The 26461-nt window shown below is 55.6% G+C and overlaps 2 protein-coding genes across 3 annotated transcripts; one reads left to right on the top strand and one right to left on the bottom strand.

Annotated features, from left to right (window-relative positions):
- Positions 1 to 1206: 1206 nt before the first annotated feature.
- Positions 1207 to 9170, bottom strand: FKBP10 (FKBP prolyl isomerase 10). The gene is given in 11 exon segments (XM_005899239.3): positions 1207 to 2232; positions 2553 to 2716; positions 2960 to 2988; positions 2990 to 3100; positions 3443 to 3635; positions 4208 to 4353; positions 4473 to 4662; positions 5399 to 5544; positions 5659 to 5848; positions 6167 to 6312; positions 8826 to 9170. Coding segments are annotated over 11 exon segments (1749 nt in total). The 5' UTR covers positions 9074 to 9170; the 3' UTR covers positions 1207 to 2046.
- A 964-nt stretch (positions 9171 to 10134) lies between these two features.
- P3H4 (prolyl 3-hydroxylase family member 4 (inactive)) lies at positions 10135 to 16995 on the top strand. 2 transcript variants are annotated; one of them, XM_070389829.1, is made up of 8 exons: positions 10135 to 10636; positions 10848 to 11000; positions 11132 to 11303; positions 12242 to 12370; positions 13221 to 13366; positions 14192 to 14275; positions 16141 to 16285; positions 16577 to 16995. In XM_070389829.1, the coding sequence occupies exons 1-8, from the start codon at positions 10241 to 10243 to the stop codon at positions 16597 to 16599; spliced, it is 1248 nt and encodes a 415-aa protein (XP_070245930.1). In that variant the 5' UTR covers positions 10135 to 10240; the 3' UTR covers positions 16600 to 16995. The 2 variants fall into 2 exon arrangements, with proteins under 2 accessions (XP_070245930.1, XP_005899302.2); XM_005899240.3 differs by having other exon boundaries at positions 10137 to 10717.
- Positions 16996 to 26461: the final 9466 nt, after the last annotated feature.

Here is a 26461-nt window from a genome sequence, read left to right as displayed (position 1 = left end):
CCAGGGAGTTGAGTCTGGGGAACTGACAGTGCTCTGGGCAGAGTCAATTTCATTCCCTCACCTGCCTGCCCAGCTGCTGGAAAGTGGTGTTTATCTGCTGCTCTTAAAGGAAAGTAATGGGAGTGTTGACTGAGAGCTGGCTGCATGCTCCCAGAAGCCACAGGTGCTGTTTCATCCTCATGGTGACCCTGCAGGAGTGCAGCTGCACTTAGGAAGGACCAGTCCTTTGCCCAAAGGCTAGAGCTGGGAGCTCGAGCGGGCTTGCAGCGTTTCTGACAGAGCCCGCCCTTGCTTATGCATCACGCTCCCTCCACGTCGGCTTAGGCTGTCCTGTCAGGCTTGGGGGAGGGTGGTTACCCTAAGGCTGGGTCTGTCAACCCTGAGGTGCTATCTGGATGCTCTGGGACCAGGGAATATCAGTCATGTGGGGAGCAGCTTCTTTCTCTCACAGGGTCTTGGGGGAGAATTCAGTGCTTGTGGTTTTTGTGGGGGCAGTTCAGGGTGTGAGTCCAGGCTGGTCATTTTCTCTCCCATGCACCTCACCCCTTCCTTAGATGGCTAGGGTCATCTCTCTTACTGGCCAGAGTCCAGCCAAGCAGATGAGGACAGATGGCCTGACTGATGGCTGATGGGACTCCTTCCTCAACATGAGAGGTTGTGTCCAGTGGCTAAGACTCTGCGTCCCCAATTGCAGGGTTCAGTCCCTGGTCAGGGAACTAGGTTCCACCATATTCTGCAACTAAGAGTTCACATGCCACCGTTAAGCCCCACAGCAGCCAAAAAAAGACGAGGTTTGAACTCATTTACCTTTATGACGAGAGGAAGAGGCATCAGGCAGGTGGGAACAGCTGGCAGCCAGGAGGAGGGAGAGGTGGGAATATTGTATGAGAACTGATTTTTGTGAAAGGAGAATCCAAACTGTGGTTTGTTTAAATCGCTGAGCTTTGTACATCGTGTTTGACTTCAGGGACCTTGTTTTTCATTGAGCTGGGGCAGTGAGACCAGGATCCTGGCCCACAGGCTCCTCCCCTCTGTGGACACTTACCCTCATGATGAGGGTCCCAGCTGAACCTGAGAGAGGCAGGAGGCACAGACCCGGGGACAGCATCTTGAACTGAAGGGCCATGGAGGCAGCCTGCTCAGCTCCCCTTCCTCTGGACACATGGGTCGAAGGGCCCCTCCCCCAGAAAGACCACATGCCAAGGCCTCTGGTTTAGTGTTTTATTTGGCACAAAGGAGGAGGGGGGGTCTGAAACCAGTTTAGTCTTTGGAGTGTGCAGAGCTTTGCTCACCCCCCTGTCACCCCTCAGTCCCCAGTGAGCCCCTCCTTCAACTTTCAGCCCTAAACCAAGGGTTCCATAGCGCTCAGATCCATCCAAGTAGGTTTCCTCATCTCCACCCTTCATTTTTCGCTTGGTCCTTGGTCCCGGCAGAAGGCAGCCTTCTTTAGGGATGAAAGGTGACACAAAGCCCAGCTCTGATGTATAGCACCCTGGGAGCACTTTGGCCACCACCACACTGAAGGGGGATGGGACAGGTGAAGGTGAGGTAGGGCTGCCCCCCTGGAACCGCCCCCTTTCCCTAGGAACCAGCCAGAGCTGAGGGTGGAAAGCTGGGGGTTCATGTTCTTGGGGAGATGCCAGGACGAGGAATGCGGGCTGCAGGCGGGGGTTGAAGATGGCGAGGGTAAATACAGGTAAAGGGCAAGTTGGGGGAAATGAATGAGTTTGGTCTTGCTCAGTGGTGACGTGGAGGGGAGGTCTGAGTGAGGGGCGGCCAACCCCCACAGTCTACCATCCCCCCGGTGGCTTTGTAATTCCTTTTAAGGAAGGGGATTGGGGTTGGCAGAGAAAAACCGAATAGAGGTCTGTACTGTGGATTTTACTCTCAGGCAGTGGGAAGACCAGAGCTGTCCCCTCCGACCACTCTCTAGATGCTTCCAGACCTCATCCCGGCAGAGGGGAGGGTGGCTGTTGGGAAGCCAGCCCCACTGCCCACTGTCCCCTTCGATGTGAGCCTTTGCATCCAGGCCCAAGCCTCTGCCCTTCAGAGTTCCTCATGGACCCGGTCCTGGTCTTCGTCTGACTTCAGCTTGAGCTCCTCGGCGGTGATCTTGCCATCCTGGTTGCGATCCTGATTCTGGAACATGTCTCCTATGGTTTTCTCAGGATCCTGGCCAGGCAGGAGGCGGCCTTTGCCCTCACTGACTTGAGCCTTGATGAAGGTGGAGAACTGCGGAGAGGGGAGAGCCAAGGGGAAGGGGAGACAGCGTCTTGCCTGAGCAGCTGGGCTGGCCTTGGGATGGGCTCCCAGGAGGAGGGAGAGGAGCTGGTGCTGTGTCCTGGGGGGGGGGGGAGGTGAGGGGCAGAGGGCGTGCTCGGGGTCAGGTAGCCAGAGGAAAAGGCGGGGACAAGGGCTTGAGGCACAGTGAGCTGTAGAGGGCCAGGGATGCAGTAGGCACATGCCCTGTTCTCATTAGACGCCACCATGCTGGGGGTTTCTGCTGGGTGACTGTGTGGACAGTTATGAGAAGGCGAGAACTCGTTACCCACCTCCTCCACGGGGACCTCGCCATCCTTGTTAAGGTCCATGTGTTCAAACAGGTGGGCAGGAGGGTCTTCGTGCCACACAAACAGGTAGCCCGTGGGCAGCCCATCCTCCCGAGACACTAGCTCCACCTCAAACAGCAGCACAGCACTGCCAGGGACCCCCCGGGCTGCAGGAATGGGGAGCAGAGAAGGGGAGGGTCCAGGCCCCACTTGACAGCCTGCCCAGTGCACACCTGGCCCTCAGGCCTCAGCTGCCCACTGGGGTTGCTGGAGAGTAGGGCAGGGCACGTTTACAGAACCACCCTACAGAACGACCCAGAAGGCTCCCCTCACCCCTCCCACCAGCCAGCAAGGCCCCAGGCGGGCAGGGGCAGAGGGGAGGAGAGATCAGGCCAGTCTTGACCCCTCACCTCCGCTCTCTCCGTGTGCCAGGTGTGGGGACCACGAGCTGCCGCCTCTCTCCCACGCACATGCCCTGCAGGCCCGTGTCCAGGCCTTCAATCACTTTGTGGGCCCCCAGAGTCGCCTCCTGAGGGGCCCCGTAGTCATGGCTAGTGGGGAGAGCAGATTCCCGGGTCAGCAGTCGCCCTGGTCCCCGGCTCCTGAGTCATTCCTGGGGCTGCCCCACAGGGCAGGGTGCCGGGGCCCAGTGAGCAGAGGTAAGCACGGTCCCCTTCTCGGCCGGACCCTGTCCTGCAGTGTGGCACCTGCTCCGGCTGCCCTCCACAGAGTGGGACCAGCCGCTCCCCCTACTACCTACTTCACCCTCCCTTTGCCTCTGGAGGTAAGAATTTCAGCTTCAGTGGGAACTTAGGGGGTGCTCCTAGGAGGACCCCCCCATGCCTGGCCCATGCCCACCCACCTGCCCAGCCCTGGCCCTGCCCTGGACCCACGAGGAGAAGAGCCTGGTGCCATCCAGCAGAGAGCAGTTGTAGTGGTAGTGAACAAAGTCCCCGAGCTTGGCCGTCTCGTTGCAGGTCTCCAGGGGCCGAGACAGTGTCTTGATTTCCACTGGATCCGCAGGATTGTGGAAGTCGATCACGTGGACGTCAAAGATCAGCACAGCAGAGCCAGGGATCTTGTCTCCTGGGGCCAGAATGGAGGCGTGGATCAGTTGGGGTCACGGAGGGGCTGCTCCAGGTTTCCACGGAGGCCCCTAGACTTCCCCGTCCTGGGATTCTAAGCAAGGATGGGATGGGATATTTGTCCACATGGTCAACTCTTATCATATACACTGTAGGGGTGAGGACGCAGGGCAGGAGAGGGGAGGGACATGCCAATTAGAAAGCCCTTTACAGGTATATCTTGCAACCTCCCAGTGACTGACTTTGCTGATCAATGTGATTAGTTCCATTTTACAGGTGAGCACACTAAGGTTTCCAGCAAAGCTGGGACTCAGATCCAGGTCTGTTTGCTTCCTGGGGCTGTACCACCCTCCCTCCCCAAGCTCACAAGTGGGCTGCCCTTTTCCAGTGTGGAAGGGGAGAAGCAGGGGACTGCCCCTGGAGGAAAGGATAAAGTCCTTGCAGCAAGAGTTGGGTGGGGAACCAGTTTTTGTGATGACAGGGGCAGAGCAGTGGCTGGAAATCCCCCCACCCCATTAGGGCTAGGTCAGGAGGAGCTGAGGTGTTGGCTTGGGGAACTGGGAGCAAGCCTACCAGTCCCGTTCTCCCCGTAGGCAAGGTGGGGGGGGATGGTGATCCTCCGGCGCTCCCCCATGCACGAGCCTTGAAGGCCTTGGTCCATCCCAGGGATGATGTAGCCCTGCCCCACATAGGTATTGTAGGTGTGGTTCCGGGAGTAGCTGCAATACAAGGCGGGGTTGGGGGCCAGCAAGGGGGTCACAGGGGCCCTGCCCTGCCAGGCAGCTCTGACCACCTCAGCCCCCACCATCCTCCTCAGGACCTCCTGCCCTCCCCGGACCTGGAGTCAAAGAGAGTGCCATCCATTAGGGACCCGTTGTAGTGGTAACGCATGAAGTCCCCAGCCACGGCTCTCCGGACGCAGCCAGGCGGCAGCTCAAGTGTCTCCAGCTGGACGGTGTCCTTTGGGTTGTGGACGTCAATCAGTAGGACGTGGAAGACCAGCGAGGCCTGTGAGGGGATCACAGTCCCTGGGGAAGGGATAGGCTTGAACCATACACGTGGAGAACAGAACGGGGCTTCTCGACTCAGGAAGTCCTATGTGAGCACCACCCAAAAAAGGTGCCAACCCCACTTTCCAGAGCCCTCTCTGCTGCTTCCAGTGCTGCTTCCCTTGTGAGGCCGGAGCCCTGCTTCTTCCCCTGTGAGGCTGGAGCTGGGTTTTCCCCAAGACCACCACCAGCCCATATGAGCCTTTGAGTAAAGCAGAATAAAGCAGAATATGGGGACTTCCCTGGTGGTCCAGTGGTTAAGAATCCGGCCACCAATGCAGGGGACATAGGTTTGCTCCTTGGTCCGGGAAGATTGCATGTGCTGTGAGGCAACTAAGTCCATGCTCCACAACTACTGAGCCCACCTGAGGCAACTAGAGAAAGACTGTGAACAGCAAGAAAGACCCAGCACAGCCATAAATAAATAAATAAAAATTTAAAAGAATAAAGTACTTCTCTTTTTTTGGGGGTTATGCTCCATGGCTTGCGAGATCTTAGTTCCTCCATCAGGGATTGAACTCGGGCCCCAGTAGTGAAAGAGCCACTGGACCACCAGGGAATTCTGATGCACCCCTTCTTAATGAGGCGATCACCCAGGGCTAGATTTCATCCCATTTTGCCTCTTTGGCTGGGTGTCCTTGTGCAGTATTCAACCTGGACAACTGTACATGGCAGCCCACTTTTGGAGAATCCCAGAGTCCCTGCCTGTCCTCACCATAGCCTTTCTCGCCATAGGCCAGGAATGGAGGGATGACGATCTTCCTTCTCTCTCCAGGACACATGCCCAGCAGACCCTGGTCCATGCCCTTGATCAGCCAGCCAGAGCCCACGTAGGTGTCATAAGTCCCACCCTTACTGTAGCTGCGGAGAAGGAGGTAGAGGTGAGGCTGCTGTTGGTGGGAGAGGCAGGATGGCCCCCAACTCCCCACTGCATGTCACAGTCCCCTGGATCCCAGGGATTCTTCCAGCCCTCACCTGGTGTCGAAGGCAGTGCCATCCAGCAGCGTGCCGTTGTAGTGGTAGCGCACAAAGTCACTGTCCTGGACCATCCGAGGGCAGTGGGGTGGGCGCAGCAAGGTGCTCACCTGCACGGTGTCCTCCTTGTTCCATACATCCAGCAGGACCACGTCAAAGTAGAGGGTGGCATCGGGGGGGATGAGCCCCGCTGTGAGGGCGAAGCAGCCCCAGAGTAGGGGGTGGAATGGAGGTCTCAGCATCCAGCTTGGCCTTGCCCTCCCCAACCCGAGGTCCCCTTCTCCTGAGTCAAGCGAGGATCTTACCCGGGCCTGTCGCTGTCCTTCCTCCCACCCCAGGGGCAGGAGACCCAAATGTGAGTCCCAGGCTTGTTGCTATTCAGTCTGCGCATGCAGTGTGACCTTGGAAGTCACTCTCCCTCTCTGAGCTTCCGTTTTCTGGCCCTGGGGTCCCTGCTTCTGCCTCCCAATCTCCTCCATCCCCAGGCCCGGGCCCCAGCCCTCCTCACCCACGCCGATGCTGCCATAGCCTAGGTGCGGAGGCACAATGAGGCGTCGTCGTTCATTGACACACATGCCCATGAGGCCTCGGTCCATGCCAGTGATGAGGCGCCCCACGCCTACCACGATGGCCACCAAGGTGTGGCGGTCATAGCTGGGGAGGGAGGGGACAGATGCGATGCAGTGACCTCTGCTCATGATCACATACGTGCCCGGGAGACACACACACACACAATCCCCCTCCCTACACACACATGTCGATCCACCGGCTCCTTGTCTCCTCTTCAAGCCTCCCCTGAGGTGGGCCGCAACTCTCACCTCAACAGGGTGGGCTGTGACAAAAGGAGGTCCCAGAGGAGGCCAGAGTGGGAAGTACAGACACGGGGATCGGAGGGCGGCGGAGCAGGGGATTGGGGTTGGGAAGACCAGTTATCCAGCAGGAAGAAATGCTAAAGCTTGGCTTTTTTGCTTGTTGTTGGTGGTGGTTGCAACATGGGGCATGGGGACATGGGGGGATCATAGTTCCCATGCCAGGGATCAAACCCTTGCCCCCCTGCATTGGGAGCTTGCAGTCTTAACCACAGGACAGCCAGGAAAGTCTCAAAATGCTTGGCATTCTGCATTCATTATGTTATATAATCCTGTCCCCTAAGAAGTGGGCATTATTATTATTTTTGGCAGCACCACATGCTTTGTGGGTTCTTAGTTCCCCAACAAGGGACTGAACCCTGGCCATGGCAGTGGGGAATTTCCAAAATGGGCTTTATTGATTTTATCTTTCCTAGGAGAAAAACTGAGACTTGAGAGACCAAGTGACTTGCCCAAGGTCACACAGATAATGTGTGGTCTGTTGAACTCCACAGCCCACATGTGGGCCACCAAACCATCAATTCACGGAGGAAAGGAAGGGAAAGCAGAGCTGGCCAAGGATAGGAATAGGTTTTCAATTTTGAAAAGGCCTATTCTAAAACTGCCATAGCTTTTGTTTTTGGTTACAGTTTTAACTTACAAGTTTTCCAAAATTAAGGAAGGATGAGAGATTGGCATTTTGATGGAAGGAGTCATGAGTGGTGAAAGTCTTCCAAACTCAGCACTTCGTGAACTGGGCCCAGCAGAGTCCCCAGCAGGGAGGTCATTCGCCAACTCCCAACCCCACTTCCACTCTGTGGCCACGGGCTCAGAACTGTACTCCTGGCTACTCCCCAGGCCACATTTTGCCCACTGAGATGGTTGCATGTCTGGCCTGCTCACTTCACAGAGCCCTTATTAGAGCTCAAGCATGGCAAGAAGTTTCTACCAGTTAAACCAGAGTTCTCCCCAGAGTCAAGGCTAAGGTGTGCTGAAGCTGCTTGCAAACCATCAAGTTCTGTGTGAAGTTCACTTTATCATCTTGAGTCCTAACAGCAGCCTTAGGAAGTAGGGACTCATTTTTTCAGAATGCTTTTTGATCTCCATTTTTCAGATGAAGGAAGTAAAGCTTAAAGAGGCAAAACTCCTTGTCCATGATTACAGTCTGGGTTTGAACCCAAGGTCTTGGTCTCAGGAGTTCGTGTTCTGCCTGGCTCCAAAGCTATGGCCCTTCTTTAAAAAATTAACTAATTAATTATAATTTGGCTACACTGGGTGCAGCATGCAGGCTGTGGCATGCAAACACTCAGTTGCCGTGGGTGGGATCTAATTCCCTGACCAGGGACAGAACCTGGGCCCCCAGCATTGGGAGCATGGAGTCTTAGCCACTGGACCACGAGGCAAGTTCCCATGGCCACTAATTTCTGCAGGCTGAAGTGTGTGTTTTGGTGACATCTCTAAGAGGGACTGACTTCTTGGGGTGTGGTGTGGGGGCTTGTGTGTGTGACCACCAGGACCCTAATTTTAACTGAGGCTGACCTGGCGTATAGCCCTGCCCCACTAAGAAAAATGAACTTGCTAGAGCAGACCAGAAGCTTGGGCCAGACCAGAAGCCAGTCTCTCAAATCCCAAAGATGGGCTGCAGCACTGACCTGGTGGAGCCAAGATGGAGAAGGAGGCAGGAAAACCCTCGGAGGAGCCCAGGGTGGCATGTGTGACTGTGACACGTAGACAGGTCCCTACACCAATCTGTGCCCTGCACTCCCTGATCCATCCTGCTGTCTTAGAAGAGCCACCTGCTTTACCCCACTGGCTGCTGAAAACCCCCACCCCTTTCCCCCCAAACCTCCGCTTACTCCTTCTCTAAACACAAAGGCACTGAAACCTGGGGCTGGAACCACAAAGGGAGTCAACGTGGATGGAAAGGTCGAGGGTCCTGTGCTGAGATCCCTGGACGATTCGCACGCAGCAGGGACCATGCCCTTCCCCCACCTCTATGAACCAGAACACCCCCTCCTTGGCTATAAATAAAACGCCGAGTTCCTCTCGATTCTCAAGCACTTTGGAGGACAGAGGAGGCTTGTGTGAAAGCAAATGAGGTCTTTTGAGAGGCGAAAGTTTGAAACTGAGGGCAGAGATGTCCGGGGAGATGTCTAGTTGTCCCACTCAGGGTGCTGTTTGCGGCTGGGGGATCGCGGTGTGAGGAGGCGCATGCAGACACAGCTTAAAGGCGACAACAAGGGAACCCTAAGACTGAGAGAGCCTGGCCCCAAGCTCGGGGAAGAGAAATGGTGAGTCTGGGGGCACCCAAGCCATTACCTCGAGTCAAATTTCTTGCCGTCCTCGAAAGTACCGTTGTAATGGTAGCGCACAAAATCCCCCATCTGCACTTCCCGGGGACAGACCCTGGGGATGTGGTACCTCTCGATGACCACATCTTCCAGGGGGCCGCCGGCCGGGCTGGCGCGGCCCAGCCCCCTCCCCACGGCCTGCACCAGCAGCAGCAGCAGCAACTGCAGCAGGGGGAGCCGGAGGAGGGTGTGGCTGGGGGGGCCCGCGCGGAGCATGGTGCCTGGAGCTGGGACGGCCGGCAGTGAGGGCGAGAGAGAGTGCGGCGGCTGCCAGACTCCTTCCCCTCTTCTCCCAGAGCAGGCTCCCCCTCTTCCTGTGCTCCATCCCCACCCCCGCCCTGGCTGGTCCACGTGGAATGGGGGCTGGGGAGGTTGAGCTGGCGGGGCGGGGGCAAGAGGGGTGGGACAGGAGGAGGGCCAGGCTGCTGGAGTCGGAGGAAAGCACCGCTAAGCCCTCCAGATTTGCGCCCACCCCGACCCTGGGGGCCCAGAGACCTGGGGCCTTGAGGGGTAGGGAAGTTCTGGAAAGTTGAGACAGCGGAGCCGACAGAAAAAAATAAAAAAGTTCCTAGTCTTTTTTTTTTCTGGAGCCCCCCGGGTCCTAAAGCCGGGCTGAGGCATCCCTTGCTTGTTTGGGAGGCAACCCCCAATTTAGGCCTCTCCAGGTGACTGGTGAAGCTCCAGAGTCGGGGGCGGGGAGGCGATCTCGATGCTCCCTCCCACCCTTCTGTCCCAGGGACAGCCGCTCCCGGAACGAGCTTCTTTGTCCTGCAAAAGCTGGACTGCCAGAGAGGACTTTCTGACGTGGGAATGGGGATCGAATAGGAGGTGGTGAGAGTGGGGGGTGTGCAGGGTAAAACCAGGGATGTGCTTCCCTGTCGCAGGCTGGAGGGTACCCTTGGGGTCACCTCTTGGGGGCTGGGGGTAGGGAGTGAGCAGAAGGACCGCTGTGACGGATGGAAGAGCAGGTGTCAGGGCTTGGGCAAACCAGAGGGAGGTAACACTTCCTCCAATTTCTCTATCTTAAGGCGGGGACGAGGGGAACGCCTTTGCCTGGAAGGGGCTTTCTGGGCTCCCCATCCCGGCCGGAAGCGTTCCCCACACTCACACCATCTGCCGAGGGGAGGACCCCCAAGGGCAGGAGGTCAGGGACTCAGGATAGTGTCGGCTCTATGAAAAGAGTGGAGATCCCTCGGCCCCTTGGGGGATCTGACTCAAGCCACACCCCGCCTCGCATCCGCCCCCCCCACCGCCCCCAGTGCCCGGCGCTAAGACCCAGCGGGCGCGCCGGCCAGGCCCCGGCCCCAGAGCCCGCCCGCCTGCCAGCCAGCGGGACCCGGACGCCTGCTCGCGGCGGGGAGAGCCGGCCGGCGCGGAGCGGGCATGGCTCGGACGGCGTGGGGGCTGCTGTGGCTGCTGCTGGGCAGCGCCGGGGCGCAGTACGAGAAGTACAGCTTTCGGGGCTTCCCGCCGGAGGACCTGATGCCCTTGGCCGCGGCCTACGGGCACGCGCTGGAGCAGTACGAGGGCGAGAGCTGGCGCGAGAGCGCGCGCTACCTCGAGGCGGCGCTGCGGCTGCACCGGCTGCTGCGGGACAGCGAGGCCTTCTGCCACGCCAACTGCAGCGGCCCCGCGCCGCCCGCCGCCGCACCCCCGGGCCCCGCGCTCCCCGGGCCCGACGGCGGCGACGAGTGGGCCCGCGAGCTGCGGCTCTTCGGCCACGTCCTGGAGCGCGCCGCCTGCCTACGGCGCTGCAAGCGTTCGCTGCCCGCATTCCAGGTGCCCTACCCGCCGCGCCAGCTGCTGCGCGACTTCCAGAGCCGCCTGCCCTACCAGTACCTGCACTATGCTCAGTTCAAGGTGCGCGCCGGCCGCCCGGTCGGGTCGCGAGGAGCGCGGCTGTCACTCAGCAGCCCGACCGCAGATCCCTTGCGCGCGCTCCGGGTGGCGGTCTCCGGCTCTGCTGACCCGCTCCGTCCCCACCCTGCAGGCTAACCGGCTGGAGAAGGCGGTGGCCGCGGCCTATACCTTCCTCCAGAGGAACCCGAAGCATGAGCTCACCGCCAAGTATCTCAGCTACTATCGCGGACTACTGGACGCCGCCGACGAGCCTCTCACAGACTTGGAGGCCCAGCCATACGAGGTGGGATGGCGGGGGTAGGACCCGCCCCGACGTAACTCCATGAGTTCCGAGTTGCGTCCCGGCATAGCGCCCGTGGAGGAGGGGGAGGTGTTCGAATCCCCTTGACCCTCCTGCGCGTCCCCTCCCTCCAGGCGGTGTTCCTCCGGGCTGTGAAGCTCTACAACAGCGGAGATTTCCGCGGGAGCACCGAGGACATGGAGCGGGCCCTGGCTGAGTACCTGGCTGTCTTTGCCCGGTGTCTGGCTGGCTGCGAGGGGGCCCACGAGCAGGTGGATTTCAAGGACTTCTACCCAGCCATAGCAGGTACATTCCACCCAGACCCCAGTGGGCATCCCTCACACCCACAGGGCCCAGAACTCCTAAGGCCCCTTGACACAAATATTCATTCCACACGCATTTCTAGAGGCCTCCTAAGTGCTTAGGGCTTCTTCCCTAGCGGCTCAGACGGTAAATAATCTGCCTGCAAAGCAGGAGACCTAGGTTCGATCCCTGGGTTGGGAAGATCTGCAGGAGAAACTGGCAACCCACCCCAGTATTGCCTGGAGAATTCCATGGACAGAGGAGCCTGGAGAGTTTCAGTCCATGGGGTTACAAAAAGTCAGACACAACTGAGTGACTAGCAGTTTCTTAAGCGCTTGGGAGGCAAACAGGCATGAGTTGTTATCCGGACCTCAGAGCCTTCAGTTGGCTGACAGAGGCTAACAGAACACCTGCCACCCTGGGTGCAGGAGACACAGCGGACAGTGTCCAAGGTGCCAGGCATGGGTGTATCAAGGAGTGACTTCCCAAAAGGATCTGGGGAGGCTGAGTCCATGGACCTTCAGAGGGTGATGTAGGTGCAAAGGTGCTGAGGTGGGAATCAGCCCAGCAGGTGTGTGCAGAAAGCAGTTTGGGGCCAGAAATACAGCTGGTCTGGGGATCCCTAAAGGCGGAGTCCATCTGCAGGGGCAGAAAGGACTGTCCTGAGCATCTATATTTGGGCTTTAGTCCCACCTCCATACCTCACCTCCCATTCTTCCAGAGAGCCCTGGTTTCCTGTGGCTTTAAGGTGGCAGGTCAGCTGTGGGGGTGGTAAGTCAGCCCAGTCCAAGTAGTCTTTCTCAGCATCTCTTGTCACTTTACTGTCTTGTGACATCAGTGGATAGAGCCGGGGTTAGAGGTCATCTCTGTCATCCCCGTCTGCAGGCTGGAGCTGTTCAGCACACCAACTCCTCACTGCTGCCTTCCCCCTCCCCCGCAAGATCTCTTTGCAGAATCCCTGCAGTGCAAGGTGGACTGTGAAGCCAACTTGACCCCCAATGTGGGCGGCTACTTCGTGGAGAAGTTCGTGGCCACCATGTATCACTACCTGCAGTTTGCCTACTACAAGTGTGAGCCTCCTCGTGGGCTTGGGGCGAGGGGAAGCACTGCACTAGGAGCGAAACTGAGTCAGAACTGAGGATCCCTGGTGATGGGAGGGTGGTGGGGGCAGGTGAGAAGCTGAGAGCAGCCTCTGGGGAGAATCCGAGGGCCTCTTAGGTGAAGGACTAGATAGTCAACAACTGCACAGTACTCGACAGTTTACAGAGCCCTGCCACATCTGTTTATCTCACTGGATCCTCTCACAAACCACCAGTAGCTGTTACTGGACCCATTTTTCAGATGAGGAAGCCAAGGCTCATAGAGGGCAAGGGGCCATGAGTCAGTCACCTGGCTAATAAAAAGTAGCACTAGGCTTTAAGGCTCTCCTCACTTGAGGGAGATTTTGGCATCAGCTGGGGCTAAGAAGGTCAGTCTCCAGGGTGTCTGCAAATCAGAGATGACAGAATTCAGACAGGCTGGAGTTGGAGAGGAAGAGCTAAAGAACAAGGGGCCAGGAGACCCTTTGGGGTCCAGTTGGCAAAGAGACTGAAGGCTGGGACAACAGCCTCTGATTCCCCAGTGCCTTCATTCTCCAGCTGTGTGAACTTGACCAGTTTACCTAACTTCTCTGTGCCTTGGATTTCTTGTCTGTAATTTGGGGATGACAGTAACAGTGAGGCTTAAGTGAGTTACACAGGGTAACAGGTAACTGCTCAATACACTCTAGCTTATGTTGTTATTGAGTAGGATATTCTGGGAGGCAGCTGGGGATCCAGGGGCACTGGACTAAATTGGGAGCTGGGGATGGGTTAGGTGAGGGTTATCCCTGAAGGAGGGGGACGTGCCAGGGGCCACTCCTCACTCTTGTTCTGCCTGCAGTGAACGACGTGCGCCAGGCCACCCGCAGCGCCGCCAGCTACATGCTCTTCGACCCGGAAGACAATGTCATGCAGCAGAACCTGGTGTATTACCGCTTCCACAGGGCCCGCTGGGGCCTGGAGGAGGAGGACTTCCAGCCCCGGGAGGTGGGCATCACCAAGGCGTTCTCAGAACTTGTGATTTGATTTTTAAGAATTCCTGGCTTCCTCCAATGGCAGGATGAAAAATAAAAAGAAAGAATTTGGGTTATGGTTGGAGTCTTAGGTTCAGACCCACCAGCTGTGTGGTCCTGAGAACACTCCTGATCTTTCTTTATTATTTACCTATTTGGCTGCACCAAGTCTTGGTTGTGGAATGCGGGATCTTTAGGTGTGGCATATGAACTCTTGGTTGCAGCATGTGGGATCTAGTTCCCTGACCAGGGATCAAACCCCGGGCCCCTGTATGGGAAGCATGGAATCTTAGCCACTGGACCACCAAGGAAGTCCTCCATTACTGACCTTTTCTGAATCGGTTGCCTCACCTGCAAAATGGGGGTAGTCCAGCTTACCTCTTCAGCACAGCTCCTGGGATGTGGGAGGTAAAAAGTATCTGTGTGTCCCTGCCTGTTCCCTACCCATCCTCCCACCCCCACTGCTTGCCTTTACCCTTCTTCCCCAGGGACCTCCTAACCTGAACCACTTGAGGAAACCCCTTGGGAGTCTGGGCATGACTGGCAAGAAAACCTCTCAGTTTCCTTGTCAGTGGCAGACATTGCTAATCGATTGAGGCGCTTTTTCTCACTGAGCCCTCAGAATCCTTCTTAACCCAGCATCAAGCAACTGCAGTTTTTTGATCAGCATGTAAACTGACACCCGTTTCCTGCTCCTGGAGTGGAAAAGGACCAGAGGACTCAGAGTCTAGGAGCTCTGGCTCCTCCACTATCTGGCAGCAGGAGGCCTGGCTCACCTGTTTTTCTTCCCTCCTCCCAGGAGGCCAGACTCTACCACAACCAGACAGCTGAGCTTCGAGAGCTGCTAGACTTCGCACACATGTACCTGCAGTCAGATGATGAGGTAAGGGGGCCTTTGCCCTACGGGCCTGGTGGGCCGCTGTGCCAGAGCTCAGACACAGCTCCTGGCAGTCAGCTGTTGTGAGGCAGGGGCATTTTACCTGTGCCTTCTTTGCACCTGCCCCCTCTCCCTGCTCCATGTTCCCATGCCCCACTTCTCTACACATCTGAATCTCGCTTCTCCTGGACCCAGGTCTGGTGGTGCCTCCTCCAGGAAGCCCTCGCTACATGTCCTGGCTCTGCCATGCCCATTATGACCCTCTATGCCTCCCTGGACCAGAGTTATTTGCAGCCCTCATCCGTCTCACTTCGCGCCTTTCTCCAGCCAGTCTCCTAGAGAACTGTGCTCCAGGACAGTTCAGTTCAGTTCAGTTCAGTCGCTCAGTCGTGTCCGACTCTTTGCAATCCCATGAACCGCAGCATGCCAGGCCTTCCTGTCCATCACCAGCTCCCAGAGTTTACCCAAACTCATGTCCATTGAGTCAGTGATGCCATTTAACCATCTCATCCTCTGTCTTCCCCTTCTCCTCCTGCCTTCAATCTTTCCCAACATCAGGGTCTTTTCAAATGAGTTAGCTCTTTGCATCAGGTGGCCAAAATATTGGAGTTTCAGCTTCAACGTCGGTCCTTCCAATGAACACCCAGGATGGATTTCCTTTAGGATGGACTAGTTGGATCTCCTTGCAGTCCAAGGGACTCTCAAGAGTCTTCTCCAGCACCACAGTTCAAAAGCATCACTTCTTCTGCACTCAGCTTTCCTTATAGTCCCAACTCTCATGTCCATACATGACCACTGGAAAAACCATAGCCTTGACTAACTTATTCCCAGTCCTCCCACAGCACCTGGCACATGGCTGGCTCTCAGAAACTGAATCTGAACGAACCATTGAATGAATGAATGAGCACAGTACACCAGGAAGGAAAGACCCCCAGTGTGTTATCACATTGATTCTAAAGGAGGGTTTGAGAGTCTGAATTCTGAGGCGTTGCCGCCCAGTACTTATTCATCTATCCTCTCCACTGTTCACGTACCCATGCCCCCCACCCCTCATCAAACAGGGGGCTGGGTCTGCACTGTGAGTCCCCAGGCTTTGGTGCTCACCAGACTTGGCTCCACCACATCCCAGTTGGGCAGCCTCCAGGCCAGGCTTAAGTAACCCTCAAACTTCCATTGCTTCATCCATTGAATGGGGAGAATAATGCCCATCTCACACTGCTGTGGTGAGAATTAAATGAGATCCAGGATATAAAGCACTTAGTGTACAGCTGGCACATGGTAGATGCTCAGGGGGTGGTAGCTATTTTGATTACTGTTATTTATTGTCTGCTGTTTGCCAGACTTTGTGACTGGGGCTGAAAGGCACAGCCCCTCACCTAAGCAGCTCACAGGTAGTGTAGTGCAATGAGAGAGGTCAGCTTGGGGCCCTGGATGCTCAGGGCACTCCTGACCCAGCATCAGCATCAAGGGCCACATCCTGGAGCTGATGCCTGGTGTTGGAGGGATAAACAAGAGCACAGGGGAGTAAAGGCATTCCTGGCTGCAAAACAGCCTGAGCAGACAGTATTCACAGACGAGCAGTATTGCCCAGGTATTTATGCATAAAAGAGGAGAGAGGGAGATGCTTCCACCAACCCTGAAGCTCTGCCGGTGGAGCCCATATGCATCAGTTCAGGGAGGGGGCAGCTTGGGATCAGGACTTTGGGAGAAACCCTTAAGTCATTCCTGTGTGAGATCTTGAATGAGGCTGGGAAGCGGGGGATGGGGTTGGGACTGAGACGGGATGGGAGAGTCCCTTGGCCAGGAAGGGAGCCGATCTGGGTTTGTGCCTGTTGTGACCTGGTTTCTCTACCCATCCTGGGCTGCTCTAGATGGAGCTGGAGGAGACAGAACCACCCATGGAGCCTGAGAAGCCCCCATCTGATGCCGAGTTTGAAGGAGAGGGCGACTATGAGGAGAGCATCTATGCTGACTGGTGGCAGGAGCCAGATGCCAAGGGCGACGAGGCTGAGGCTGGTCAGTGACTAGTCCTGGTGGATGGGTGGTACAGCCTGGGCTGGAGGTGAAGGACAGAAGGCTCTGAGGACTGGACTGCAGAGGGTGCTGGCACTCCTTCTTTGGGGACTTCCGGCCTGTTAGCAACCCCTGTCCCACCTGGTCAAGGGGTGGGGGAGCATCCTTCCTGAAGCAGGAACCTGTTCCTGAGGACCCTCGCTCCTGCCCGCACCACCTGTCCCCAGGACAGCACCCAGATGCCTGTTGACAATGGGAAGGCTAACCCCAATGCCCTCTCCTTTCATTTTTCAGAGCCAGAACCTGAATTACCATGAGAAGACGCCCCCCTGCACCCCTCAAGAGCTTGGGAAGCCTGGGTCCAACAAGAACTATTTATTAAACATGGAAAATGGACAGAGCTGACCAGGCCCCATCCTGTCCCACCTGTGAGCACTGCTCCCCAGACCCCTCCTGCCTCCTCTCTGGGTCTCTGGACCACAGGATGGTGGTACTGCAGCTGCTGAAGGCCTGCCCTCCTCCCAGTGTCCTCCCCACCCAGTGGGGACAGTCTCCTGGAGAAGATTCCAGCTCTCCTGAGTTGGGTCTCAGCCTGAACTGCACACACAGCAGAGAGGCAACTGGCATCATGAAGAGCACTGGACCAGGAGTCCCGTGGTTGGTTCCTGGCACACTGGCAGTGGGTGCTCAATAAACATTTCTTGTTGAATGAATCACAGAATTAGGGTCCAAATTTCCCTGGGCGGAGTGGTAACGCTGCAGGTCCTTCCTCCCCGCTCTGCACCCATCTCACCTCATCAATAAATATGGAGACAGGTGAGGGGCCATAATTTGGCCTCTATGGACCCAGGGTGTTTGTGACTGCCAGGAGCATCAGCCTGCGACTGCAATCTGCCGCTAGGGGGCGTAAGGATGAAGTTCTCCGTGAGTCCCGGGAAGATGCCGGTTTCAGATACCTGAGGTGGGATGTCTAGTATTTTCCTAGTTCATCACTTCCCTCAGGGAGTATGGGGAAGGGGCCAAGGACATTTACTTCCGGTTTTTACTTTCCAAGCTTTTACTGACCCAAATTCCTTAGAGCTAGAGCAAGCATGCCCTGTCCTGCCCTCTCTGCTCACACCGAAGGGAACTTGCCCTCAGTGGCCAGAGGAGCCCTAGGAGCATGGCTTGATAACATGAGACTTCGTGGGGCAGTGGGACTGCCAGCCCGTGTTGCCCAATCTTGCATTGACTGGGGGTGGGGGATGGGCGGTAGGGGGTGGGCAGAGAATCTGGAGGTGCCTCCCACCCAGCACTATGCTTCACCAGTGTCTCCACCCATCCATGTTTCCATGTTCCAGAGCAGGGACATGGGGGCAAAAGGGGGTCTCCCTGGGGAGGGACCCTAGACTGGGGCCAGCTAGGTGACACTGGGCCCCACTGCCCACATGTCTCCCAGCGGCAGGGCGGTGGAGCTCCTCCTCCTACTGGAGGGTGGAGCTGAAGCTGGTAAGCCCGGTTCTCGGCCTCCACACCCCTGCCCAGATGTGCCAGGTGACCTGGCCGGGGCTCCTGCCCATCTCGGTACCCAGGAGGATTCCCTGCCCCACCGCATGCCCTTCCCTGGGCCTTTGGTGAAGATGAGGGTAGGAAGGCCAGAGTCTGAGTCTGGAGCTTGGGCGAGGTCAAAACTGGGGGCGCCGGTGATCTCACTTTTCCCTCCCATAGGTGAGTCTGCAGTGGCAGCGTCTCCAGAGAGCTCCGGGTGCCAGGGCGGCCCCGCCCCACCCCACCCTCTCAAGCTGCTGTGTTGTCAGCTTCCACCGAGACCCCGCCCCCTGTTTCTGGGAGGGGCTGGCCCAGCGGAGGGTGGGGAGCTGGGACGAGCTGGAGCGTGCCTGCAGTGACTACTAGCTCTGGAATCCGGAGGGCTGGGTGTGAGTCTGAAAGCGCCTGTGTGGCTACAGTGAGAAGCTCTGTGTCCTTGTGTGTTGTGTTAGTGTGAGCGTGTGCCTGTATGCAAGTGTCTGAGAGTATCCGTGGCAGCTTGAGGGCAGGCGCGGGGCTGGGAGTGGGGGCCAACTGAAGGGGTTTGCGCATGCGTCCCCGAAGGTGCGAGCATTCGCGACCGTGGTTCGAGAGGGTTTGTTCATCCCCTCATCACGTATTTGTTGAGCACCTACTGTATGCTGGATTCCCCGTAGGTGCTAAGCGTATATAATAGTGGGCAAAGCCAGCCAAGCACCCTGCCTTCCTGAAGCTTGCATCCTTGCGGGGAGACAGGCAATAAACAATAAATGTTATACAAATGAGTTATCTGGCTAAGAGAAATGAGATGGAAAAATAGAGCAGGGTGAGAGGATCAGGGGAACTGGGAGGGGGGAGGGGGCAATGCAGTTTAAAAAGTGTGTGGATGTGTGTGTCCGTGTGCATCGAAGGGTGGCCTCTGAGGATGAGGGGTTGTGTGTGTGTGTGTCCCCTGATAGCAGAAAGCCGCGCCTCTCGAAGCACTCACCCCCATCCCTGCGTTAGCCCAGCCCCTGCCCTTCCAGGGGGCCTTACTCAGCTTCTCCATCCCAGGCAGCCACCAGCCCCTCCCACCTCTCTCTGATGCCAGCGTCTCCCTATTGCCCAGCCAGCTTCCCAAACCGGTGAGACCGAGTTCCAGTGAGTCCCAGCGTGGGCCCTCTGGGGCCCTGCAGTTCATTCTTCCAACCCCACCCAGCCCAGACGCCCTCGCCCTCGCCTCCTCCACATCTCTATCTCCCTGGGCCCTCTCCTTACCTGGCCCCCAACTCCCCAGCCGGGCACCTCAGCCATCCTACCAAGTGTAACATAATGGCTATAAGGTTAGAGACTCGGCCAAAAGGCCAGTGGGGATGACGACCTTACACAATAGGGCCAGACTCAGATGCCACAGAGGTGTCCTGGACCCAGAAAGCCCCCATCCTGAAGAGAGAATCACTGCTGCAATGTGTCAAATACCTACTGTGTGCCTGGCTCTTGGCAGGTTCTTTACTGCCTCAGAACAGTCTTGCAGGGGCTTCCCAGGCAGCTCAGTGGTAAAGAATCTAGCTGCGAGTCACAGGTTCAATTCCTGGTCGGAAGATCTTACGTGCCACAGAACAACCAAGTCTCTGTGCCAAAACTACTGAGCCTGTGCCCTAGAGCTGGTGCTCCAAAACGAGGGAAGCCAACACAGTGAGAAGGCCGAGCACTGCAGTGAAGAGTAGCGCATTGCAACTAGAGAAAGCCGGCACAGCAATGAAGATGCAGAACATACCAAAAAAAAAAAAGTCTTGCAACATAGATATCAATTCCCTTCTGCTACAGGCGAGGCCAAAGAGTGAGAAGCAACCTGCCCAAAATTCCCCTGGGAGAGGGGGGTGACTGAGCTGGGTTTGAAACTTTTCTCCCTAAATCCATGTTGCTCAGAGAAGGGAGCTAGAGAAGGAACCCTCTGGTCTCTCTATCCCTTTAGGCTGTCAGCTGAGGGAGGCAGAGAGTTCCAGAAGGGAGAGAGGAAGGAGAGAGGGGTAGGGAGGAAGAGAGGAAGGGGAGGAAGTAGACCATCCAGCCTCACTCTTGGGCCTGATTCCATAGCTGGGTCCCACCTCCCAAGGTCAGCTCCCTAGATTGGACCAAATGTTAGTGGGCCTGGGATCATCACACAGACTCACTGGGATCACTTAGAGTGTGTGTATGCTCAGTCCCTCAGTCAAGTCCAACTCTACAACCCCCTGGACTGCAGCCTATGCTGCTCTATCTCTGGGATTTTCCAATCAAGAATATTGGAGTGGGTTGCCATTTCCTCCTCCAGGAGACCTTCCTGACCCAGGGATCAAACCTGCAGGTGGATTCTTTACCACTAGCGCTATCCAGGGAAGCTCCGGGTCATTTAGACTAGCCTCTTTTTGAATCTGGAGAAATGATGGCCAGGGTCAGTGGGGATGGGGTGGGGGAGTCCCATGGGATCCCCCCAAGTTCTTATAAATTCCAATGGAAAAAATTCCCTGCTTAGATTTGAGAAATAGCTCTTAAAGTTTCACCCTAGTGTTCCCTTTCTCTGGGAGAGTAGGGTTCCCCTGGGGACAAAGAATGACAGGTCCAAGCCCCACGCAGCTTCCCCACTCAGGGGCCTTCATGGCTCCAGCAGATGGCCCCTATTTCCTGGATGGAGGAAACTGAGGCCCAGGGAGAGTAGATTGGGCTCCCAGGACTGCATGCTCAAACTCCAAGATGGCTTGGGGATTAGGAATATAAACTGTGGACACATCACCCCATAATCACTACCTGCTTGGGTCCCAGCTGGCACCAGGGTACCCGGATAGCATCTCATTTGACCCCCAAACAGCCTTTGGGGTGGGAGCACCACTCATGCCCATGACTCAGGTGGAGAAACTGAGGTAAGAGGAGGACATAGCTTGCTTACCCCTTCCTGCCATGTATACCTGATCCTCTGTATCCGCAGAAGAAGTCACTGTGGTAGGGCCTTTGGTAAAGAAGAGGCCAGAACTTGACATCTGTTTTGAGTCATTTTTTCAGCCCTCCTTTAACAAGAGTGCTACGTTATAGTCCTGGAGCAAGATAAGTGGTGACCATTCGAAATTCCTTCCTTTTGTTTTGAGCATTTGACTAAATCCTGGTGGCTTTCCTGTAGGAAAAGGCTATGAAAGTGAAGTCACTCAGTTGTATCCAACTCTTTGCAACCCCATGGATTGTAGCCTACCAGGGTCCTCCATCCATGGGATTTCCCAGGCAAGAGTTCTGGAGTGGGTTGCCATTTCCTTCGCCAGGGGATCTTCCCAACCCAGGGATCGAACCCAGGTCTCCTGCAGGCAGATGCTTTACTATCTGAGCCACCAGGGAAGAAGTGAGACTCAGTCAATCTAGCTGAGGGGGGTCTAGTCTCCTTCCCTGGCCCCAGGTGGATGTGGGGGGCAGGGGGCTTTTTGGAGGCTTCACAGCCATGAAGGACATCTCATTAAAATTTTTTGTTATCTCCAAATGAGGTTGTGTACACAGAGACAGAAATCAAGTCAGGAAATGCTTATCACATAACTTTAATCTTCTGAGTTTCCCTGGGGCCTCAGATGGTAAAGAATCTGCCTACAGTGCAGGTAGACCTGGGTTTGATCCCTTGGTCGGGAAGATCCCCTGGAGAAGGGAATGGATACCCACTCCAGTATTGTTGTCTGGAGAATTCCATGAACAGAAGAGCCTGGCAAGCTACAGTCCATGGAGTCCGCAGAATCTGACACAACTGAGCGACTAACACTTTCCAATTTTTTTTTAGACATAATTATTTTGATAACCCATTTTTTGGGTAATACCTTGAAATCCTCAAAAATGGAAATGTCCCTGGCCTTGGTGCTCTTCTCCTGCCCCCAAAACATACTTTGGGTGGAGCTGGCTTCTCAGGCACCCTCATCAACGGCTGGGTCCAGGGTTCACCCTCCCCTACTCTCCCTGCCCTCCCCCCTCACTACTTCCAGGTTCTGTGCCGGAGTCATAAATTATACATGAGCTGTAAGTTGGATGCTTCTTCAACTGGAGGCTGAAGTGCTGATGAAATATTCAAGGATCTCAACTCTCAAATTCCCTGGTGGCTGCCGGATGGGACTAGGGCAGCTGGCATTAATGTACCAGGCTAGGGGGCCTCCAAACCTTGGCTCTAGTTCCCAACGAGGTGGAGTCCAGGGCTGGGAGACTGGGAAGGCCAGAGGGCCGGAGGAGGTGGGGGAAGGGTTTCTTTGCATAATCTGCGTAATCGGTGGCTGTGGGTTGTGGTGTCACCTGCTTAGAGGGTTTAGAGGTTACTGATTTAGACCCCTGAGGAGGGCCGGCCAGCCCTGGGCCGCCCCACCTCTCTCCCAGCGTGTCTCTCTAATCCCAAGGTTTGCCTTAAGTCCTCCTTCTCCCCCAGGACTCTCAACAGGTCGGGGAGAAACTCCTGTTCTCTGTGTGTGTGTGTGTGTGTGTGTGTGTTCACACACATGCACGCGTGTAGGCAAGGGAGGGGTGGCCTCTGCGTGGGAAGGGCACCTGTCAGGGCAGGCATCCCTCCTGGTTTCTTGAGCGAGGGAGGGGCAGGCAGGCTGGCAGGGCGGGTGGGGCCCCAGCTGTGTCAGCCTGTGCATGGAGTCACCCAGGCCAGGAGCAGGAAGTAGGGTGACTCAAGTGGCAAGGCCTCGCCTCCTCCCTTCCCCCAACCCACTCAGGACAAGGAGGGGGTTGCTCAGAGACCCAGGGAGACAGCTCCAGAATAGAATCCTGATGCTTGAGGCCCACCTTGTTGGGCTCCTGAAGACCTGAAGTGGTACCTTGGGAGGCTAAGGGTAGGTAAGGGCTTCTCTTGTAGCTCAGACGGTAAAGAAGCTGCCTGCAGTGCAGGAAACTGGGTTCGATTCCTGGATGGGCAAGATCCCCTGGAGAAGGAAATGATAATCCACTCCAGTATTCTTGCTTGGAGAATCCCATGGACAGAGGAGCCTGAGGGCTACAGTCCCTTCTCTGTCTGAGAGTCAGACACGACTGAGCAAGGGATGGAGGGAGAAGAAAGACATTCTCTGGAGAGGCCCTGACTTCCTCTAGTCTCTCCGTTCACCACCGCGGGCCCCTGGTATCTCGCCCTGCCTTTTCTATTTCTGGGCCATCCTATCTCTGTTTTCTTGTCTCCGTGTTTTCCCTTGACATTCCATCCCCGCCCACGCGCCTTGCCGAGAAGTGTGGCTGGAGCTACCTCTGTAATTAAAGAGCCCTCTCCTGGCGCTGGGCACACACCCACTGGACCAGGCTGTGGGCAGCCTCTGGCCTCGAGGAGCCTCAAGGACAAAGGGCAGCAAAAATGGCAGGAGCACCCCGCCCTCACCTCTGGGGCCTTGCACCATCCGGCCCTACTCCCCCTCCCTGCGAGGCGTGGGCCACTCCAACCAGAAGCATTTGGGAGGCTCTTCTGTAGCCCGTGTCCTCTCCCCAAACCTGACGGGGTCACCCTGAGCAAGTCCCCTCACCCAACGCCAGCAGACAGGGGGCAGCAGCGCACACGGATCTAAATAAGGTTCAAGGCAAGCGAACTCTTCAAAGATACACCAGCAAGGACCTACTGTATAGCACAGGGAACTCTGCTCAATATTCTGTGATAACTTACATGGGAAAAGAATCTGGAGAAGAATGAATATAGGTATATGTATAACTGAATCACTTTGCTGAAACAAACACAACATTGTAAATCAACTCTAATCCAATTAAAATTAAACAAACATGGGTACGTGAAAATGCTTAGAGAAAATGCTGGAAATAGGAACCATATATGAACAGTGATTATTTTACTATGATGGAAATATAGCTGATTCTTTTTCTTGTTTTTTTTTTTTTAATACTTAACAGGTATTGTTTTGTAATAAGGAGAAGAATAAGTGTTCTTTTGTTTAAAAAAAAAAAAGGTACACTTTGCCAAGTATACCTCCACCCTGACCTGAAAGCTGGGATGTAACTGAGACCTCTGACGCTTTCTCAGAACACGGCAGCCTATGGAAAACTCCTTCTTGGCTCCCAGGCCCCTGGGCCATCTCCCCTCTCCTTCACACCCCTGGCTCCGGCCACGCCATCAAGGGCCTCCAGCACGTGGGTGTAGGTGACACAGCTTGCGTGTCCCCTCTGTGTGCACCCCTTTGCATTGCTGCCCCTTTGTCACCCTTTGGCCTAGGAAGCACACACCATGCATGGTTCTGCTGTCCGAACAGAAGGAAGAGCCCAAGCAAGAGACCCACAGGCCCAGAAGCAGGGTCAGTGCTGGACAAATACCTGGAGTATGGTCTCTAAAGGGAGAAGCGTGAACTCTGTGTAAGTTCGTTCCCTTTGCCCTGTGTGGAGGGGCGCAGCCCCAGAAGGACCAGATCCAGGGTCGAGGCCCCCTCTCTAGGTCTACAGATGGCTCTGCCCAGTTGCCTGGGACTCCAGTCTGCCACTGGGAATGACTTCTACTTCTCCGTGCTCCTTTTCCACTGCTGGGAAGAGCTGCTGGGTGGTGGGAAGGGGCAGTCATCAGCCTGAAGGTTAGTGTCCCTCTGTTCACCTGGTCTCCATCTGTTAAGGTGGCCATCCTTGAGAGCGCTGATGTGGCTGGGGTTCGCATGTCTGAATCTGTACCCGGGAGTATATGTCCCTGTGAGGTGAGCATGGAAGCTTGTGTGTGTGTGCAACATGGTGTGTAGATCTAAGTGTCTTGCCTGTGTCTGTCTGGGAAAGGGGCCCCACAGAGAAAGGGCTGATTGTGAACAGAAAACAGAGATTCTTGTACCTCCTTATATGGCCCAGAGGCCTCCTGGGGGTTGAGAGGAAGTGAGATGGTCACCTTCCTCCAGGAAAGCATTTCCCGATCCCCCGCCAACTCCCCTCATGGTATCCCTCTTTGCCAGTAACTCCTGTCTCGGGCAACTTGGGAGGGGCCCCTTGATGCCCTTTCTTTCTTTACTCTGAGGTCACAGAAATCTCCAAGTTGAATTAACCATATGTGTTCTTGGTGGCTCAAGGACTCTCCTTCCACTGAGCCCTGGAAGAGAGAAATGAGTTTAAATTGCAAGGATATGAACAGAAGCTAGATACTAGGAGGAATTTACCAGTGTTGGAATAAGGACACAAGGGTATTCATATAAGGGAGGCTGGAGAATAGCCTTTCCTGGAGATTTGTCAGAGAAATCCATGCCTTTAAGGGCTTAGATGGTCTTGTGGTCTTGCCTTCAGGTTCAAGTTCCAGAAGGGACTTGACCACAGGGACTCTCATTCCTTATGCCTAGGCACCTCTTTGTTCCGTGAGATCAAATTCTCCTTACAGACAGTTGAATGTAGTAAATATTATTTTCTGATTCTTTTCTGTATCCCACAGATGAATCCTCAGTGCCAAACAGCCAGTAGTAGGTACTTAATAAACACGCAGAAACCCCCTGGATATGGGAGTCAAAGCTGCTAGCTCAGTCTTTCCTGCTGCTTGTGGTAATGCCTCCACCTAGTCCCAGCCTGAGCTTTGGGGCCAGCTTGTTGCAGCATGTTCCAGGCTGACATGCAGGGAGAATTCTGCATGGGACACACACAGGCTTTATTCTGAAGCCTTATTTCTGCTTCTCCACCCCTCTCAGGCTCCTCCACCCCTCTGCAGTCAACGAACCCTACCCTGCCTACATGCTGAAGTCAAGAGAAAGGAAAGGGTTAAGCCAGGCTTAGGTCTGGGAAGTGTGCATGTGTGTGTGTGTGTTGCCTTTGTGTGGGGTGTGGGAAGTGGGCAGGGAAAGATGGCAGGTGGGAGAGGAAGGAAGTGAAACCCTGGTCGGGGGCAGCAGCCTAGGATTGGGAGCTCTTTTTCTTCCAAGCTGGGGGCCAGCTGCTGCATGGCTTGGCAGGGTGGCAAGCAGGTGGGTGGGGCAGGGGGAAGGTAGACAGGAAGATGCTGAGGTAAGCTGGAAAAAGGGGAGTAAGGGAAACAGCAGACAGGGCAGTGGCCCAGACATGTGGATGGTAACTGGCTGGGGATGGTAACTGGCTGGGGATGGTAACTGGGGATGTTGATGTCTCCTTGGCCCATTCCAGGAAGACTTCTTGATGGCACAAACCTCAGAAGTGGGACTAGTTTGCCACGACTCCTTTCTCTGGTGGGTAAAGTGGTCAAGGATGCCTCTAAGATAGCTTCATCCAGCCCATCCTGTGTGCTAGCTTTGGGCATGTAGAGGTTTTTTGAGGGGAGACCCTTTCCTGAACAATCACCCCTCCAACACTGACACACACAGAGTTGTTAACATGACCTATTTACACTTGGCCCTCTGGAAGTCCTTTGAGAGTTGGGGTCATTTTGATTTGCCATGTCACCACAGTCTAACCCAGTGTCTAGCACACAGTTGGTGCTCAATAGTTGTGTTAACAAAGCATTCATTTTATCAACCACAGAAAGGAAAGACCCTTGTCTTCTCAATGTACCCATTGGGAAGTTCTTTCCAATAACTAACCCAGACTCTTCCACCACTGAGGGGCCTGCCGCTTCATTTCTTTATGCCAGTACGGATCTCTTTTAGATCTGCTGCCTGACTTCTTCCAAACCCACCGCTTCTTTCTCTTCATCACAAATCATTGCTCTTCTGTCTCTCCCAAGAATATTTGCTTTTGCTTTTTTCTCAGCCCCTCCCCTCTGCTTTGACATTTTATGGCTAT

Source organism: Bos mutus, chromosome 19, assembly GCF_027580195.1.
Source record: "Bos mutus isolate GX-2022 chromosome 19, NWIPB_WYAK_1.1, whole genome shotgun sequence".
In the NCBI taxonomy this organism is placed as follows: Eukaryota; Metazoa; Chordata; class Mammalia; order Artiodactyla; family Bovidae; genus Bos; species Bos mutus.
The sequence above is the reverse complement of the archived record's forward strand: the minus strand, read 5'-3'. Positions and strand labels throughout refer to the sequence as shown.